An 18,362-nucleotide genomic window follows, 5' to 3' on the forward strand; every position below is an offset into this window, starting at 1 on the left:
CGTTCAGTACCTGCTATTTTTAAGTTAACCTCTTAAATGTGTGTAAACTGCTTTTGAAGAATGTCAAATATATTTATGTAAGGGGGTATGAATGTGCATCAGAGCAAGTGTAAGAAGGGTAAACACAAGGAATGTACTAGAAAAGAGAGGAAAACACATTTACATGTGTTTGCATAGGGAATCTAGATAACTAAATGCAGACTACCTAATTTGCATGCACACAATATGAGAGAATGTTTTACCTGGATCAAGTCTTCTATAGCTTTTAAGGTAAAAGTTTTGCAACAGATGAAACTTATCTTTAAAATTGTTCCAGTACAAAGTTTTCAGGTGCTCTTCAGCATTTCCTGGTAGTGTTCATCCTATTTTCTCCTGTTAATCAAAACCCCACCTGGGCAACAAGTTGCCATCTAGTCTTGTCATGGCTAAATTGGTAATACAGTGAGGATTGTTTTGTGTAATTGGTAAGGATGTGGTATTGCAGGTGGCTTTCATGCATGCCCATTTCAATGAACCTGATCTGCACAATGTTAAATGTACACACGTTATTTACATGTAACAAAAGCCTAACAACCTACATTCATTAGACTTCATGAATTTTCAACTGAAGAGTAAACAATGCTATGCTTTATAAAAACTTCAGCCTGGATGAAAACATGGGCAAGTCCTTCAAATACAAGCAGGTAAGTTCAAAGTCGCCAGTTGTGGTAAGATGATACAACTTGCCAAACCCTTTAAGATGTGAATCATCATACGCTTAAGGGGTGTTCTTTGTACTTTCAGGAAAAGGAGAACTCTGAAAGATCTGGGCAGCAACATTGAACAGTTTAGGGTTTTTTATTATGTATGACTATGTTGTATAAAGTTTCCTCTGTCTTATTCCTCACCGTTAGTTTCCCATTAACTTGCAGATATGTATAAAGCTCGTCTTTTCTGACTTGGAATGCCTAGCTCAGTGAGAGAATCCATTCGTAAAAATAAAACCTGAGATTAGGTGAAAGAAAATAACCTTTCTGGAACATTGGCCAAAGAAAGCTCCACTCCAAATTGTAAGAACTCAAATTCTCTCCTGATTTGAGATCTAGTAAAATGTTATGACATAATCTGTAGCTTATACTATGAATTAAACCCCCACAAGTAGCAAAAATAAGCCAAGAACATCTTAGGCTCCAAATCTAAGCAAGCAAAGTAGAATAACGGGGACCTTGAAAAGAAAATGCACACCTTCATGACATTGTGACCATGTTTCCTCCAACAAAGAAGGAATTTAAGGAGGAACAGCAGTACATTTGAGTGTGTTGCCATGTATTGCCGAAGGTTTTAAAAACTGGTCCTGATGTGTTGGTTAGAAGGAGTTAGCAGGTTTCACTTGCTTTAATGCAAAACCAAGAGTTATACTAAACATATAAATGGGTTTGACTTGTTTGGGCATGGAATGAAAGCAGTCTCAGAACAAGACATAAAAAATGAGATTGGAGGCGGTTAAGCAGATGCGCTGAAAACCAGGGATTATCATGGACAAGAGCAGCTGAAGTGTTGAGATGTGGTATAAATACTGCAGATGTGCTTAGAGCATTGAATGTCCACATCCCCTTTAGTGGTATTAATTTTAACATACATCAGTCATTTGCCACTGCTTTTATTGCCAGAAATGAAAACAATCCCTTTTGTTACCAATTCCAGATCTTTTTAGCTACCTTATGTGTGTTTGGCAATGATGAAGTAAATTTTTTATCGCATTCATGGTACAAAGAACTTGTGTGAGGTGCACTGCATTGCACAGATGGCACTGGTGTGCTAAAATGAATTCTCACAATGTTTTGCTATCACCATGTTTTTATTGACCTCTTACTCCTTAGCTGATTAGGACTTACTCAGCATAACTGTGCCTTGGCTTGCTGTTCTTTGGAAGCTGATTCATGCCAATACAATTGCTTTTTACCTGTGCAAATGGCATCTCTTCCCAAGGTACTGTATATATTAAGTCTAGTTGTCTAATGAATACTTTTTGGTGTATGTAGATGACCAGTTTTTAAGACCAATATGTTTCTGTTGGTAACATCGGCATCCTAAACTCCTGCTTCGTTGTTACACCACCACCACCGACTCTGACAGGTTACAAGGATGCTTTATACATTCTTAGGGACTCTTTAGAATGTTTAAAACAACCTGAGAATAGGGGAAGGGGAAAAAGACAGTATGCTGCTGTTGTAACTACACTGGCCTAAGGCTACCAATAAAGCAGTGCTTTGTATTAGAAGTACTTCGTATTAGACCAAACTGTAAATTCTAAAGATATTTTAAGTCATGCTAGTTGGAGTAAAAACAAAACAAGAAAAACCTGAAGACAAAAAAAAATAAACAACAAATGCCCCAAAACTTTGATTACAGTTTAATTAAGGTTGTATGCGTGTCTTAAAATCACTAAAATGATCTGAAATCCTGGCTTTATTTTTTAAAAAGTTAGGTCTTTCCTGTAGCCTGGTATGGGCTGCTGGGACTGTCCGGGGGCTAGAACGTTCCTTCCCCGCCGCGGGCCGAAGTGCTGCATTTATTGCCAGCAGTGATTTTCTGTGGTGACTGGACTTCATTAATATTAATGAGATCTCTTTCTCGCTCATGAGGTTACAGGTGTAGGGAGAAGCTTCGGAGCCGGCCGAGCACCCTACCAAGGAGGCAGCCGGCCCGCGGCCCGGCACCTACCGGCAGCCAGTGCGGGCCGCGGCGCGCAGGGGGCCGAGGGCTGGCCGGGCCGGGCCGGCCCCCTCACCGCGGCGGGAGGCGGGCGGCGGTGCCGGCGGCAGACGTCAGCCGCAGCCTCTCTCTGGGCCCGCCGTGCTGCATCACCCCGCCCCCGGCCCGCCTCCCGCCCTCTCCCCGCGGCCGTGCCCGGGCAGCGTGCGCGCCGGGAGCCGCCGAGCCGCCGCCCGCACCCCGAGGCCCGCCCCCCTCCGCCGCCCGCAGCGCTTCTCCCTTCGCCGCTCCGGGGCCGCTCGGCGGGGGCCGGATAGAGCAGCCGGGCGCGCCCACCCCCGGCGCCTGCCCGCCCGCCTTCCCTCCTCCCCTCCCTCCCCCCTTCCTTCCCCTCCCTCCCCGTCCCTTCCTCTCTCCGCCTGGTGCCGCCACCGCCGAGGAGGAGGAACATGGCGAAAGCGGAGCAGGTCCTCAGCCTCGAACCGCAGCACGAGCTCAAATTCAAAGGTACGAGGCGGCCGTCGCCGCCCCCCGCCGCCTCCCCGCGCTAGGCCGGCGGCCGCTCGCAGGCCCCGCTCCAGCGGCAGCCATTTTCCGGGGGCCGGGGCTAAAATGACCAGCCGCTAAAATGTCCTTCAGCGCCGCCGCCGCCCCCCGCCCTGCCGGGGCTCCCCCGCCTGCCGCGGGGCGAGGAGGCCCCCCCAAGCCCCCTGAGGCTGCCGCGGGGGTCTCCGCCGGGCCTGCCTCTGCCGCGGCTGCGCCACCCGCCCCCACCCGCGCCGCGGGCGGCTGCTGCAGGGCCGAGGGCGGCCTGAGGGGAGGAGGGGGGGGGCGTCCGGGCCGCCGCCTTCTGCGGCCAGCAGCGGGTCAGCGCGCCCCGGGCAGGCGCGTTCCCCCGCGGGGTGCGGGCGGAGGGCTGCGGACAGCGCCCTGAGCCCCGCGGGGCCTCCCGGGCGGGGGTGGGGGTGGGTATCCCAGGCGGCGGGAGCGGCCCTCGGCCTCCGCGGAGGTGCGGTGGTAGGGGAGGAGGTGCGGACGCTCGGCGGTGCCGAGACCCCGGCCCTGCGGCGGGGGCTGCCGAGCCCTCCCCGCGCTGTCAGGCCGGGCGTGAGGTGCGGGAGGTTCGGCCGGGCCCGGGCGGAAGGCGCAGGGCCGCCGGCCAGCGCTTCCTGCCTTTCTCCTGTTATTATAATTTGACAAGCTATCTAGATAAATCAATCGTGAATACGCTGGGTGCGCGAAAATCCGTCCGTTCTTTAAATAAAAATCTTGAATGGGTTTGAATTTTCGCTAGCATTGGAATTCCTGTCGTGTAGCCTGACAGCACTACTGTAATACAATATTCTGGGATTACAAATAAGCATTCAGCAAGTTTATTTATGCTGCTAGAGTCAGAGGTGCTTTATAGCTTCATTTGAATATCTGGCAAATACACATTTAAAAAAAAAAAAAAACCCAAACAAACCAGATTTCTTTACTGGCTTCTAGTAAAAATAATACTTATAGAAGCTCTTATGTACCTTTTCAAATGTAGGGGAAGTCTTTATGTGTTTTTATTAGTAAATATATTGGCAGTAGTAATATAAAGTGGAGTTATCAAAGCCATGGTAATAAACACTGGGTGGAATGAATGTATCTTTGTTGCAAGCTGAGGTATTTGCATGTTGTTATGGCAGCAGTATCAAACATGCTTAAGAGGGAAACTATTGTTGTTTTAACGTTCTTTATGTTAAGTATGATCAGATGAAAATCAGCTCTTGTTCTGAGTAATACTGCTTTCAAAAACCAAGTGAATCCAAACTCAGGTGGGCAAAAAGTGGGGCCATAACTGGTACTGACTTGCTAATGAGACATAATTGTGATTCAGGGTTTCGGGGGTTTTTTGCACTTCATTATAGGTAGAAACCTAGCCAAGCTCTGTGTTTTGTTGAAATAAAGATAATTTGTCAGGCTGCCTGTCTTTTCAGTTGAGGTTCTGGGCTAAATAATCAATAACTGTTGAAGTTAAATCAACTAACCATATAGATTTTGGTTGCCAAATCTTTAGCCAGCAGCATATACTCCTTAAAACATGTTACTTGACTAACTGCAGCTATTAAATGGCTTAAGTTTAGAAGTATGTTTAAATATTGATGTTCAAACAGACTTAATGCTGTGTATAGCCTTCATACGCCTTGGCAATAAATTCTGTCTTACGGTCCTTTCTAACAAGCAGTGCTGACCGCTGTCCTTCATTCAGGAAAGGCCAATTTGAAGTATTACCAAAGTAAATTCTGTCCTAAGCATTTCTTGTCCTACTGGTTTTGTGGTGGCGTATTGCCCGGTAATATGGCAGTAATGATTTTCTCACCTTTGCAAATAGTTGCATTTATTTCCAGAGCATTACTTTGCCCTGTACAAGTGGATGCAAACTGACAGAGGTCAGTAGTGCTGCTAACAGGTACGGTTGTGCTTCCCTGCTAGTGTGTGCTGAAGGATCTGATGCTTCATGCAGGGCAGCAATGGCAGTAAGGTAGGACTGCAAACCAAGTTCCACAGACACTGGGAATGGATCAAATAAAAATGTATACAGATAGGAAAAAGCATAAAAGAGTTGCCTCTGATGCTGTTAAAAGTGCTTTCTGTAGTTCTTAAATACAAAATCTAGAGGGGAGTATTAGGTCTGCAAAATGATGTGGGGAGTAAGATACCTAAGCAAGGATTTCTTCTGTAATGTGTCCCAGTCACTACGGGGTTGTCACCAACCTGCTTTAGCCAGCACTTTCATTTGTAAAGGATCAAAGACCTTTTTTTAAGAAGCTTTTGCGGCCCCTTGGTTTGCAGTGAACCTAGATTTGTTTGGTACTCTGTTTCAAAATACTGTGTTTGTGACTTGTTTGCAAAAATATCAAAGGAGTTTTTCATTCTGGAATATTTTTTTTTGCAGCGTGTGAATATGAGCAGGGGGTGTCTTTCCTCCCCGCCTCACGTCTCCTACACCATAACACACATGCTCCAAAATAGCATCAGCATGTGCTGTGTGAAATGCAGCTGTGAACAGTGGGAGGCAGGACACCATTACGTGGCCGGAGGTGCCCGTTTCCCTGCCCTGGTCTTTGATGCCATGTGAAATAGGAGCTTTACTGTCTTTCCAGTGGCTTCCTCCACATCTTGGTTGATGTAGACTTGCAGCCTAGGTGGGAAAGCTAGGTTTACTGCTCAGACTTTGTTGGTAATGAGCTGTAAAAAAGGCTGTTGTTGTTACATACGACACCATTTACATTTATATTTCCTTTATCTTTTTTTTTCCCCTTTTAATTTTTTTAATCTAGGAGATGACATCCGATAACCTGCCAAGAATTAGTTAGATTGCAGTGTTCAAGGCTCTGACTTCAGGAATTACTAGATTTAGACTTAGGCAAGGGTGTGCAGTTCTGGCCCCTTTTGCTAGGTGCTTTTTGGTACAGCTGTTAATGACAGTGCCACACTAGTGCTGCAGGGCACTGCCTCGTGCCTTTTATAGGGCGGCTACCCAGTGAGGCTGATCTGTCATTTCAGCATAATGTGCCTGTCTGGAATAGAGATAATTTGTTTAGTGTCAGCAAGTAAAATTTTCTTAAATGTAAAGAGTTTTAGAAACTTGCCTGGGATTTTAGGTGTGTGAAACGCTGCTGCATTTTTTGCAGATGCAGAGTGTCGGGAGTGGTATTTAGTAGGGGACAAGCACAAAACCGGAGGTGGCGTGGGCTGAGGTACATTTCAGCGATGTTTTCAGAGGTTTGCCACAGGTTAGGCTGGACTTGTGACTCAGCACTCTGTTGCGGTGCGCCCCAAGTGGCAGATAGCAGTACTGCCAAACGCGGGATTCATTCCTCGCAAAACCGTGCAAGTTGCTGCCGGTTGGAAATGCTGTTTCCTGTCCCCAGTGTGTGATTTTGCACCTGCACGTATGCAATATGTCACTGTGTAACTTTGCTTTCTGCAGAGGGCACAGCAATAAACCAGAATAGCCAATACTCTCCAGTCCCAATAGTACTGATTCAGACCTGGCCTGAGGCCTGGCAGTGTTGTTTCCAAGCTGTCACCTGTCACTCGCTCGACTGTGTCCCCTGGGTGCAGCAGAGCTACAGTCCAAAGGTGTGGCCTCGGTCCCTATAGATCTGCACAGTCCAACAGTGCATCTGCAGCGCTGCAAGTGAAGCATTTAGTGTTCAGCCACAGTCCCATGCAGCCTGTGTAACCTGCGTTACTGTGGTTAGGTGGCTGCCGCTCCCGAACAAGGTAAGTTTGAGCTCTTTCAGGAAAGTCTGTGTAAACTATAGTCAGATCTGTGCGTTGCAGTGTAGGTGTGCAAAACCTGTGTCTGACATGAATATCCAGTTCTTACCAGGCGCTAGGCTAAGGCTCTTCAGTCCAACAGTTCAGTAACGTTTGGAGTGTAAGATTATAGTCTTCACTGAACCTGCAGTTGTCAGGTCTCAGAAGAGAAGTTAAGGACTTAGTCAGACATTGCAACTAAACTAATAATTCCATCTTTGTCCCTGTCAGGATCTGTCTGTAATGATTGAAGCACTCCTGCACTGAAGATATTCAGAGGGATTTGACTCTGTGCTGGTTTGTTCTGTATTGGATAAGTAGGGATTTCTAGTCACTGCCACTGGAACAGGCTGTGTTTAAGGACGTAAAATACTGGCAGTGTTGTGAGAAGTTATCTGTTACTTGTAATTAATACATATCTTTTAAGCTGAAAATTTATATGCGGTTTTCTTTAAACTATGAAAGCCCTCCCGGTGTTCACAGCATAATGGCAGTCAGTCCTAGGGTTTCTTTACTCTTTGAAAGCTGCTGTGTCAATGGCTGTCTACGTTTCTGCTGGAAAAATTTATCAGTCCGTGCTTCACTTTGTCTAGCCTGATTCCTAGTGAAATCATTGTTACTGCATTAAATACGAGTAAACTTTCACATCTGTCCACATAGTTGAATTTGATTATCAAGTCAGACACTTAAAAAGCGGACATAATGTTTAAATAACAGGCAGGCTTCCTAAATCTAAACAAATCTAATTATGTAGCCCAATTATCAAACAAAATTAGTCATTTTCTGGTGACATTTAAATATTTACAGTTCATGTTATGCTCGCTATTCTTGCAACTTTGCTAAAACCAATAGCTTATTCTAACTATTAAGTGTTCATTATAGTTGTACAGACTTGCTGCATCTCGCTGAATTATTCTAATTTCATGTGCACCGTTTTTTAATTACTTCATCACTTTGCATAGACTTAACTTTAAAAGAGCAGTGTTTGGAGGAGAAGAACTGGAGATAAAAGCAAGATAGCGATGCATTGTGTCTTGTGACATCTCATTTTTTTGAAAGTTAAAGTATATGTTGGAGATAGTGCTTCTGTTGAGCTTCCTTAATCTGCTGGTGTCCTGTACACTAGAGACATGACACTAACAGGTCCACTGGGAAAGAGGGGAGGAATTGTACACGTGTGGGCTAACAGAAATTTGAAACTTTGAATAGGATTATTAGAGAGCCAAATAACAGTTACTTGAGATGTGTGAAGCAGTCAGGGAGGTTTAGCTGCATTTTCTGTTAAATTTAATTAATGTATTTAGGTCTCAAGATATATTTCCAAAAATCTCACAATCTGCTTGAAGGCTTTGGCCAATGTGACTTATGGGTTAAGGACTTCTGAATAATTTTGTACTGCCTAGATTTTCAGAACTGCAGCTGAAGTACTGAGCTTTAATGGGATCAAAGTATTACTATTTCAAGGAAGGTCCTAATGCAGTGATAAAATCAGCATGAGCAACTGTTACTTGGTGGTTACTTCTTAGTTTTGTGGGATTTTGTGGTTTTAATATGATTGACTGCTTGTCTTTATTGTAAGGGATGGAACACATCAATTCATAATTTCCTGTTCCTTGGGAATCTCATGTTTGTGCATCAATTTTCAGCTCACTTTGAGCTATGGAAGCATTGCAATGATACATGAAAAAGTTTGTCACGTGTGTTATTTAAAGCTCATCAGAGTGGCAGACTGCCAGTCTGATTTGGTTGATGGGATGTGTCCTCTATTCATCACTTCAGAAAATATATTTGATTACAAATTATATTGAAAATACTTAAGTAAATGTAAGGTAAGGGGTGGCTGGCTTAAGTCCTAGGAGCGTGGCTGTCATGTCAAAATAAAGACACAGGTAATGTATCGTAGTGGGTGCAGGCTCACATGAAAGCTTAGGAGTAAACTATTTATCAACTGCCACCCTGCATGCCATGTGCAATGTCTTAGCACCTGTGAAAGAGGAATGTGGAGTAGAAGTTTGCACAGGAGTTTCTGATAGTTCTTTCTCAGTGGAAATGAAATGACGATTGCCTTTTTCCTCACTTCATAAGTTTTATAAATTAAAAACTTACCAGTAGTCACGCAGTGCTTTGTTTCTTTTAAAATATGTTAGCTACCTTTAAATACAAGGCTGATTTTTGTTTAATTGCACTATAATTTGGAATTAGGATGGTAAAAATTACAGACTTTAAATAGATTGTCAGATCTGTTTTGAAACTCAGCTGGAAAAAAGGCATCATCACCATAGTGAATGATCCAACTTTATGAGCTCAGGTCAGCTTACATCTATGAACAAATACCCGGTTTTAAAAGAAGCTTAATTTGTTGTATGCACCCAGCTCTGGAAGGTATTGAGTGCATCAAATGAATTTTGAATCAAATGAGCACCTTCTACGTATATTATAATGCAATTTTTGCAGAAAACTGGGTGACTGAGGGTTTGTCTTGTTTCTTGCTTTTGGAGTACCTCTAAACATAGCTTTCTGCCTAGCTGGAGACAATGCAGGAGTCAAATGACCCTTGCTAATTCTGCCCACATCTTGCAGTCACACTCATTTTCTACTATCTTGTTACCATATTGGTCTTATGTTTGCTCCCTGCTGGGAACAGCTAATAACTACCGAATGCATTTTGTAGTTGGTACAATAACAGCCTTTTTGCTTTTTCTGTCAGTGTAGTTGGTTGGCTTTGAAAGCTTTCTTGATGATGTTTGCCACAGTTTTGCTTGTGGTAACAGCTGTTGTTTCAGACTTAAATTTCACCATTGTATTGGTAGGGAACATGATCTTTAACATTATGATCGTGCTACTGCGAGCCAGGGTTTTTTTGGGGTGTTGTTTTTTGTTTGTTTTTTCTTGTACTCCAAGTAAATCCTCACTGATTTGTTAGGTATGGGACTCTTTCCCAGTTAGGAACTCTTTTTCTAGTTAGACCTCTCTCTTCTCTGCATAGGAAACTCTGACACTGGTGTCATAGTTCTTACCAGAAGTAAACTGAGGCCTCCTTTAATTGTCTTCCTGTGTGATGACCAGAGGCAGAAGGAAAGCCTATTCTACATACATACATGAATATTTAAATATTAAAATACCTGTTTACCTAAACTAGAGGCCAGACTCATGCCAAGTCTCTTCCTTTGGCATTTGAGCCAATATTTATTCAATATATAATTCCTTTCATACATGCTTTGTAGACTCAGGTGTCTGTAGAGGCATATAGGATATTTTCTGAGATGTCTGGGATGTTGTTGAATTTAAAGCTTGGCCTGCTAGGCAACCTTCTGTAAAGAGGGATTGTGCCATCAGTCTGGAACAGCTGTCACAGTCGTGCTGTCATTGAAAATGTATGCAAAGGGAATCACCATTGCCATGTTTAATTCAGTGCAGGATTAAAATGTACATCGATTGAAGTGATTGAGTGTTTACACTAGCAAGACAATCCAGTCTGAGAGTTGACCAACTCTGTCCTTTCTGTACTAAAGTTGTTTTGAAAATTGCTTGCTTCAACTTTTTCTGGCCTCAAAAACATTTGTACAAATTGGGTACTGCTGCTGCCTGCAGTACTTTATCCAACATTATTATAAATACTTTATGAAAATAATCTCTTTACTAAAAAACTCCTTTAGTGTCTAGTTCTCAGAGCTGTAAACGAAGCCCCTCATTCCATGGTGCTGTGGATTAAAGATTTTATCGTTCTAAATTTAATCCTGTTTTCTTGGTTGGTTTCCACCAGGGGTGGAAAAAATAGACAAGGGGGAGGTTTGCCTGGTGATCCAGTTACTTATGATGCAAATTATAAAATCATGTAGGTGTGGGGCTTGCTATGGAGCCAAATCTTATGTTTTTGCAAACAATTTCAAAGACCTAATTCAAGTTAGTTGTGCTTGTAGAAGGCATGTCAAATACCTATGTAATTCTTCTTAAAAAATAAATAATTTAACTTTTTATGACTGCTCCTTTTTATCTAACCAGTTACTTCATCCTTAACTGGTGGTTCTAATGTTTCACACAAGCAGAAGTTCAGCTCTCCCATATGCAGTTTCATGTTTGGACTGCCGCTGTTGCCTGTTTATATTTGCAACTGCTGCTGCTTGCTGTATGTGAATTAACAATATATTTGCATCTTCTTCTTCTCAAAATACTTGTGTGCGTAATTTCCCCTGGTTTGCAAGGTCTTGTCTTCTGACCTTCCTACATTTTTACCAGACTAGGAGCAAAAGTGTAACGGCAGTAAGATGATTTTTTTTGGGGGTGGGGGGTGGGTGTATAGCTGTTTTTACACTATACTTACTGACGTCATACGGTGGTGCAGATAACACTTACAGAGGTTTATTAGGTTTGGAGGATGCAACTTCACATCTCTATCTTGTTCTGTGCCAGACAGTGTAAGCTGTCAGGTATTTTTTTCCTGATGTTTTCTCGCTGCTTCTGACTAAATTTCTGATTTGGTTTTGGTTTGGTGTTTTACTTTCTTTCCTTTGATCCTGAGAGCACAGTTAATAGATTAGTTTTCAAGTGGCTCCTCAGAAATGTATCTTGCTAAATTCAGGATTCCTTTCTTATTTGTAGCTATAGTTAGTATCTCACTGCCTGTAATTTTTTTTTTAAACTTACTAGAAAAGCAGCTACTTATTGGGCATCCCAAACCCTCTGGTTTTGCTTGTTTCTTCTGGTATTTCCAATTTATGCATAGTTTTGCACTTAAAATATTTGCTCAGTTGCTGTTTAAATTGCACATTAAATTTGTCTGTTTGAGGAGTATATATGAACATAAAATTTGAGCAGTTAAGATGCTCTTTCCCTACCATTTTACTGTTCATTTGAAATGGAGATTAGTGATGTAATACATCAGTCCAGGAAAAATGACTTCTCAAGAAGTACAATAAAAAGTGTAGTTTGGGACGGTGGTTAAAATCACGATGCTTCTTCCAGGGAGATTGACTCTACATTGACTTCTGTCTTCAGCACTGGTTTTGCCAGGGCAGCTTGCACGTCAGGCCATCATCATGCTAGGCTCCACTCTCGAAGTTGCATCCCCCCTTCTCCCTGGGGGGCTGTGCTTTGGTTCTGCACCCTTTCAATACCCACCCAGCAGCCCCCATGAATGAGGCTTCTAGCCACATAGGGCGAGTCGTTGTCTTACTGTTACATTTTGCCATGCCGTGCTTATCAAAAGAGGTGTAGCTACTATTGCGCTGTCAAAAGATAGTATGCTGCTATTTTCTGAGCTGTTTTCATACCTGGAGAGAGTTGGTACATGTGATATTTGTGAGTGAACAAAGTAATACGATATGTTTGGCATTCGGTTCTGAAAGAATATGAAAGCATAGTTGAAACAGAGATATGCCTCTAAAAGCTAGCCAGCTCTGCTATTAGTCTCTTGTTTATGAATTGTGTGCAGAAATCTGTTTTAAGTTTAGGATGTAGAGAAAATATTGTATGTTGTGCGGTTTTGTTGCTGAAGATTGCTGTAAGTAATGTTTGGGTGTAATAAAACTCTGTAGAGACCAGTTGGAAAAAACAAATGGCACTCTACCAAAATTATTTGAAGGACATATTCTTTCATGTTTCTTGGCATGCTTATGTGTGGCCTCTCGTTTCTTACAACTGTGAAGTCAAACTGTTAGTGATCCTCTGAGGAATAAAAGGACAAAAGTTACATACTAGTAGATACCCTGAGAATAGTCTTCAGTCTCATATTTGGGTTTTGGGTTTTTTTTGTTGTTGTTGTTGTTTTGAGGTTTGGGGGTTTTTGTTGTTCCCCTATTCAGCATGAGGCATGCTCTGGGAAAAAGAGTTTGTGCCAAAATAGGCCAGAGGAGGACAGAGATTAATCCATCCAAATGGAATAATTTACTGCCAATCTTGCTCCACCTTTGGCATCTGTATCATGTAATTTTCTTGTTTTCCTACGCTTTTTTTTCTCTTAGATAATTTTATTGATTGCATACATCTTAAAAAAATTAATGCATCATCTATTGCAAGGGGAATGATTTGCATGGCACATCTATTTTTAAATGTTTTTTCATCAGGGCTTCTACTGTTTGACACAGCAGAAGTGGAAGTGACCACTTCCCTCCTGTCACTTTGCTTCAAGGGCCCTTTAGGGTGAGGACAGTCATGGTAAGAGTAAAGGAATTGATTCCACAGGGGTGGGGTTTTCTGGCTACTTCCATTTGAAATCTGAGCTGAGATTGAAAGGTTTGTGAGTGGTTTATAGAAGCATTAAGAGTGGCCTAAGTTTTTCTTTAAAATAATTACCAAATTTGGGGTTGTGGGTTGTTGGGTCCTCTCAGTGTATTACTTGTGAAAGCAGATGTTTATGCAACATGATGCTTCTTGTTTCTCTTTCTTTGATTTCTTTGATTTCAAAAGTTGTGGATGCTCACTTAATTATGAATGTCTCCAGAGCCAGATGATGATGATGATTAAAACTTGGCATACAGTACTTTTTAAAACACTAATCTTCACAAGATTCTCTGTAATTAGATAAGTATTCTCCTGACTTCACAGAGAGGAAAACTGTAAGGGTCCAAACCTGCCTCTGTTGTGGAGCTGCTGTCAACTCTTAAGGCTCTTAATAGCAGAAGATCAAGCCTTTAAGTGATTTGTCTAAAGACAAGTAAGATGGTGGGAGAGTTTGATTGGATCTTGGGTGTTCTTGATTTGCAGGCACCTGGCTGATAGCTCAAGATGTCTTGCTTGACATTTCTGCTTTTTTCATTTTAGTGTGTATCTTCAAAGGTCATAAACTTTATATATAACTTCAAAAAGCAGTGTACGGTAAGTCAAGCCTACACCTGTTACTGAACCTCTTGCTCATCGCTAGCATTTTTATTTTGACTGTCTCTCTCTACTGCTGATAAGACACCCCCAGAAATAAAATCGGAGAAATTGTGGATATAAAATGAAATCATTTGGTTACTATCAGAAGCACAGTAAAGGAACTGAGAAACAACTCAGGTATGATGATAAGAAAAGTTATAAGTAGAAAGGCTGAAATACTCAGATAGAGAGATGACTGTGTTCTTGAGTGGTGGTTGTTTTGTTAGTGGTGCTTTTACACTGTCACGTAGGACTGCGGCAGGTTCGTACATGGTAGAGCAGGGCAAGGTGCACCCCCAGTGTGAGGGGCTGACTGAGCTGGTGGGGGGACACTTCACGCCGTGGGAGCAGGAGCCAGCATGGTGTGTGTGATGGTGAAGGGAGCCTGAAGTATCATGTTCAACCCCCACCCTCTCCACTCACACATGCAGGGTCAATGTAGCTCTTTTGCTGGATGAATTACTGCTCCATGTGGACATCTACTAGTCGGGGCATATCAACATGTAGGATTTGGGCTCTTGAGAATAGCCACAAAACAGTTTAAATTTCCCTTCTACTGCTTTTCACCATCTCCCTTATTAAAGATACCTTGGTTACTTTTCTGTGGCTGATTAATATGTCAGGTGATTAATGACTTTCATCTGACACATCAATGGGATTAAACCATGGTGAAATACATCCTTCCACTCCTATTGTTGCTTTCAACAAAAGAAGTACAAAAGGGGTTGTCTCACTAGAAGCTCTGCCTGTATTTCTGCCTGTTTCCAATTACCTTGCTTTTGGATATGTGTCTGTGGGGCTGAGTTGGGGTGGCAAAAGTTGTTGAGCGAAAGTGATGAAAGCGCATCTGAAACATTCTAGGAATAACATGGGCAGCTTGATGAGAATTTTTGTTAATCTTGTTGATCAGCGGTTGCCAGTTTAACATGATTACGATTCTATCAAGTGCTCCTGCCAGTAGTGCCTTTGCTCTGAAAAGCACCAGTTCACTGAATTTTTCAGGGGATGCCTGGTTTTACACATATGAGAATTTGCATTAGATTTAAGCACAAAAAAATTAAGCACGTGCCTTAATTACTTCCAACAAGTATGCCAACACTAGAAGTGTGACTGCAGCACATATGCCTAGATGTGCTAGCTTTAACCTACTAAATATGAGACCTTGTTCTCTCAATTTGGCAGAATGCTGTGTGCAAAGGTGCAGTTTCCCTGATGCCAGTGTCTGAGTGCTGCTTGATCTGGCTGAAAACTGATTCTCCTTTGTCTCTTTGCTGCTGCCCCCTCCCTCCCTCCCTGTCTTCTAAGTGGATTAATTTTCAGCTCAGCGCAAGCAGATGAGCACTGGTGCAGCTAGCACAAGCAGTTGGTGGAGATTAGAAGTTATCCCACCTCCCCTTTAGAGTGAGATGGACTGATGCAGGCATAAAGCAATCCTAGGACTGTGGCTCACCTACTGCGTGTAGTTAATTTTAAAGATGTAGTAGTATTTGCACATACAAATCTGCAGAGGACTGTGCCTGGTTTGAATGTTCCTGCCCAAGCCAGTGCCTCTGCTGATGCTACTGCTGACTGCTTTCACAGGCCAAACAGTGCAACAGCAGTGTTCTTGCTGCATTGAAAGTAGATGTGTATAAGGATTGTTTATTTGCCAAGCTAAAGCATGGAATTTCGGTTAAGGTGAAAATAATTATATTAAGATTCAGTACAAATGATGTAGGTGTGTAACGTGGCTACTGTGACTAGTGAGTGGCAAGAAACTTATACTTGAGTACTGTGCTGATCAAAAAGTTACTGGCCTGGATTTGCTTGTACAACTGTGGGCAATTTTTATTGCAATGAAAGTTACTTAAATTTTAAACAAAGCTGACATCATATTCTTTTGACCTAATTCCCAGGCTTCTGTATTCTTACTAAAATGATCCAGGATGTTATGATGCAGCACACTGCAGAATGGAACTCTTAGGAAAGATTGATACAGCACTGGTGTTTGAATAGGAAATGGAGCATGGCAAATTCTGAGACAATGCTGTCATCTTCAGACATGAAGGGTTGTATGTGTAGCTCCTGGGTGGAAAGCTGCAGTTTGTAGTTTGAAAATAAAACTGCTGAAAAGCGAATCTATGAAGAACCATGATACCTCTCGCTGTTTGTTGTTGCATGAGTGTATGAGGCCGTTTCCTTTTCTTTAAGTAGTACTGCTAGTTTGCATATCACTAGATGCCCAGTTTTCATTAACACAAGTTTACTTTTTTCTAACTGGCAGGAAAATATCATTGAGCCCTTGTGGAATTTTCCAAACTTCCACTACCAAATTCAGTTTACTACATTCTTCCTTCTAGACAGCTTGCTCCCATGACAACCCCATGTCAGATGATGCATGTACAGACCCTTAGTTTCCCATAACTTTGTCCTTGGGATGACACCAGTGACATTTTTCTCATGATCTTTAAAAACATGGGAGAAAAATAGTACTTTTTTTTTTCTTTAAGAAGTGCAAGTTGTCATTTGGAAAGCATCCTGCCCCAATATAAGTTTCAAGTATGTGGAAATATTAAGGACAATCAAAAATACATTATTTTGTTTTGAAAGTTAGGAAATAAAGGTTGTGTGTGTTAAAAGAGTGCAGCTTCTGTTTAGGCACACAGTATGTCAGTATTCCCTGCAGAGTCAGCTTGTTGCTTTTACCCAGGTACCATCTGGATGCACAGTCTTGACTCATTGTGGTTGTAATTACAGCCTGCCTTAGAGGCATAGGCATATACTTGTATAAGTGGTCCATCCATTTGCAATGAGGACAAAGGCATTGGAAAGAAGTGTAGAGCATTTTATCTTGCTATATCTGTGGGTATGATTCCAGAAGTCCTAATGCCTTGCATTGAACAATGGAACTCCAGGGTAGATGTGTGTCTCATATGACTCTTAATACCCAAATACCCAAGCCAAGCTCACCTGCAGTGCGCAAATCCAAACAGAAAGCAAAGGTGTATCTCCAGTACAGAATTAGCTTCTGTTTACCCTGGCATCAGTTCCCCCCCATACCCCAACCTCCCCCCAGAATGTCTTAACTTAGGCTATAGTAAGCTAACAACAGGCTGTCAAGGTTTCATTTCAGTCTGAGTTAGCAGTCCATGGGCTTTGCTCTTAAAAGGCAGGCCAGCCAAGCTGATAATATTTCACTGCCGTGCCGTAATTACCCCTGAGTAATACTCTCTTGTCCATTTCTTTTTTTATACACTCAAAACCACCAGTAATGTCACTTTAACCCTCCATTTGTCTGCTCTGTTTTGCTTTCCTACAGTATTGGAACAGCAGTGCCATAAGGAGCATGCCTGCACAAAAGTTTGCTGAAAGCAGAGGTCTAGTACAATTGTGCTGGCTAATCTGTAAAACCTGTAATTTGGGGAAAATGGATCTAAAGAAACTGTTTGAAGTTCAGTGGACAAAAAAGAAGAGGAAATGTCAAGCAGACAAGAAGAAATTAATTCAGTCTGCTGAAAGGTTTTGCTGCCAAGTATTTTGGTATGATCTGTGTTAGCAATAAGTAACTCCATTTGGAAATTATTTTACACGCAGAATTGTTGTCGTATTACTATTATAAACAGCAGCTCTATGCTGGGGCACAAAATCCTGCACGCATTCGTGGATCAACCAAGTAAAAACATGGTATTTCCCGCAGGAAATCTATCCCAGCATGCAGACTAGTAAAGCACTATAGAGGATGCAGCTGCATATGTAGGGCTTTGTACAGACGACCCTCCCTCTGTGCTGGAATAGCTCAAGCTGTAATTTTTTACTAAAGATGCATCCTTAATGCTTAGGCATCAAGTAATTTCTGCTGAAATGTTAGACTTCTTCCAGTTAGAGCTGTCTGAAGATCTGCTACGTAGTCTTTACACACCTAAATGTTTGCTGGATTATGCTGGTAGTTTGTTTAACAGTTCGTGGCTGCTTCTGCCCAGTTATTTTCCATTAGACTTAAAGTCTGTCTCTGCATGCAGAAAACAGAGAAAACTTGACAGCTGTGTTTCATTCTCTTTTCACATCTCAGTGTTTCATCTGGCACAGGTTTAGTGAAATGTTTCATGAGATCTGAAAATTTTATTGCCGCTTTATTTTTTTGCTACCAGGTTTCATTGTAGATGCAAATTGGCTTTTCCAGAGTGCGGGCAGAAATGGTGCTACATTTTTGACTGGTTGGGTTTTTTTGGTGTCTGATTGTTTTGAGTTTTGTCTCCTTCTAATTACTTAAAACAAATTGGATCAAGGATAAAGGTTGCAGGACTGTAATACTTTTACAGCTGTATTAAATGTCATCTTAGGAAACAAATTTGTCTGCTAAATTTGTAGAAAAGGAAACAAACATTATTTTAAGCCAACCATGCTGCAGGAAGAGGATGGTGGAATGTTGCCTGCTAGTATTTTTATTACCATCATCATCATCATTCACCCTTTTTAAATATTAAGGTTGTCCCTTCTGCAAGAAAAGCTTCGATGCTTTTTTTTTTTTGACCTGTTTG

General features: G+C 42.2%; 1 protein-coding gene across 3 annotated transcripts in view; it reads left to right on the top strand.

The window, feature by feature from the left end:
- Nucleotides 1-2,909: 2,909 nt before the first annotated feature.
- The window catches only part of VAPB (VAMP associated protein B and C), a 39,788-nt gene continuing 24,335 nt past the window's right edge, over nt 2,910-18,362 (top strand). For all 3 annotated transcript variants that reach the window (XR_008734078.1, XR_008734079.1, XM_055721607.1), the window contains exon 1: nt 2,910-3,201. Coding sequence is in view for 1 of the 3 variants with exons in the window: in XM_055721607.1 (XP_055577582.1) it covers nt 3,144-3,201 (58 nt within the window). In the remaining 2 variants the exon portion in view is untranslated. The remainder of the gene's footprint in view (nt 3,202-18,362) is intronic.

The sequence above is a fragment of the Falco cherrug genome, chromosome 10 (genome assembly GCF_023634085.1).
Source record: "Falco cherrug isolate bFalChe1 chromosome 10, bFalChe1.pri, whole genome shotgun sequence".
Taxonomy (NCBI): domain Eukaryota; kingdom Metazoa; phylum Chordata; class Aves; order Falconiformes; family Falconidae; genus Falco; species Falco cherrug.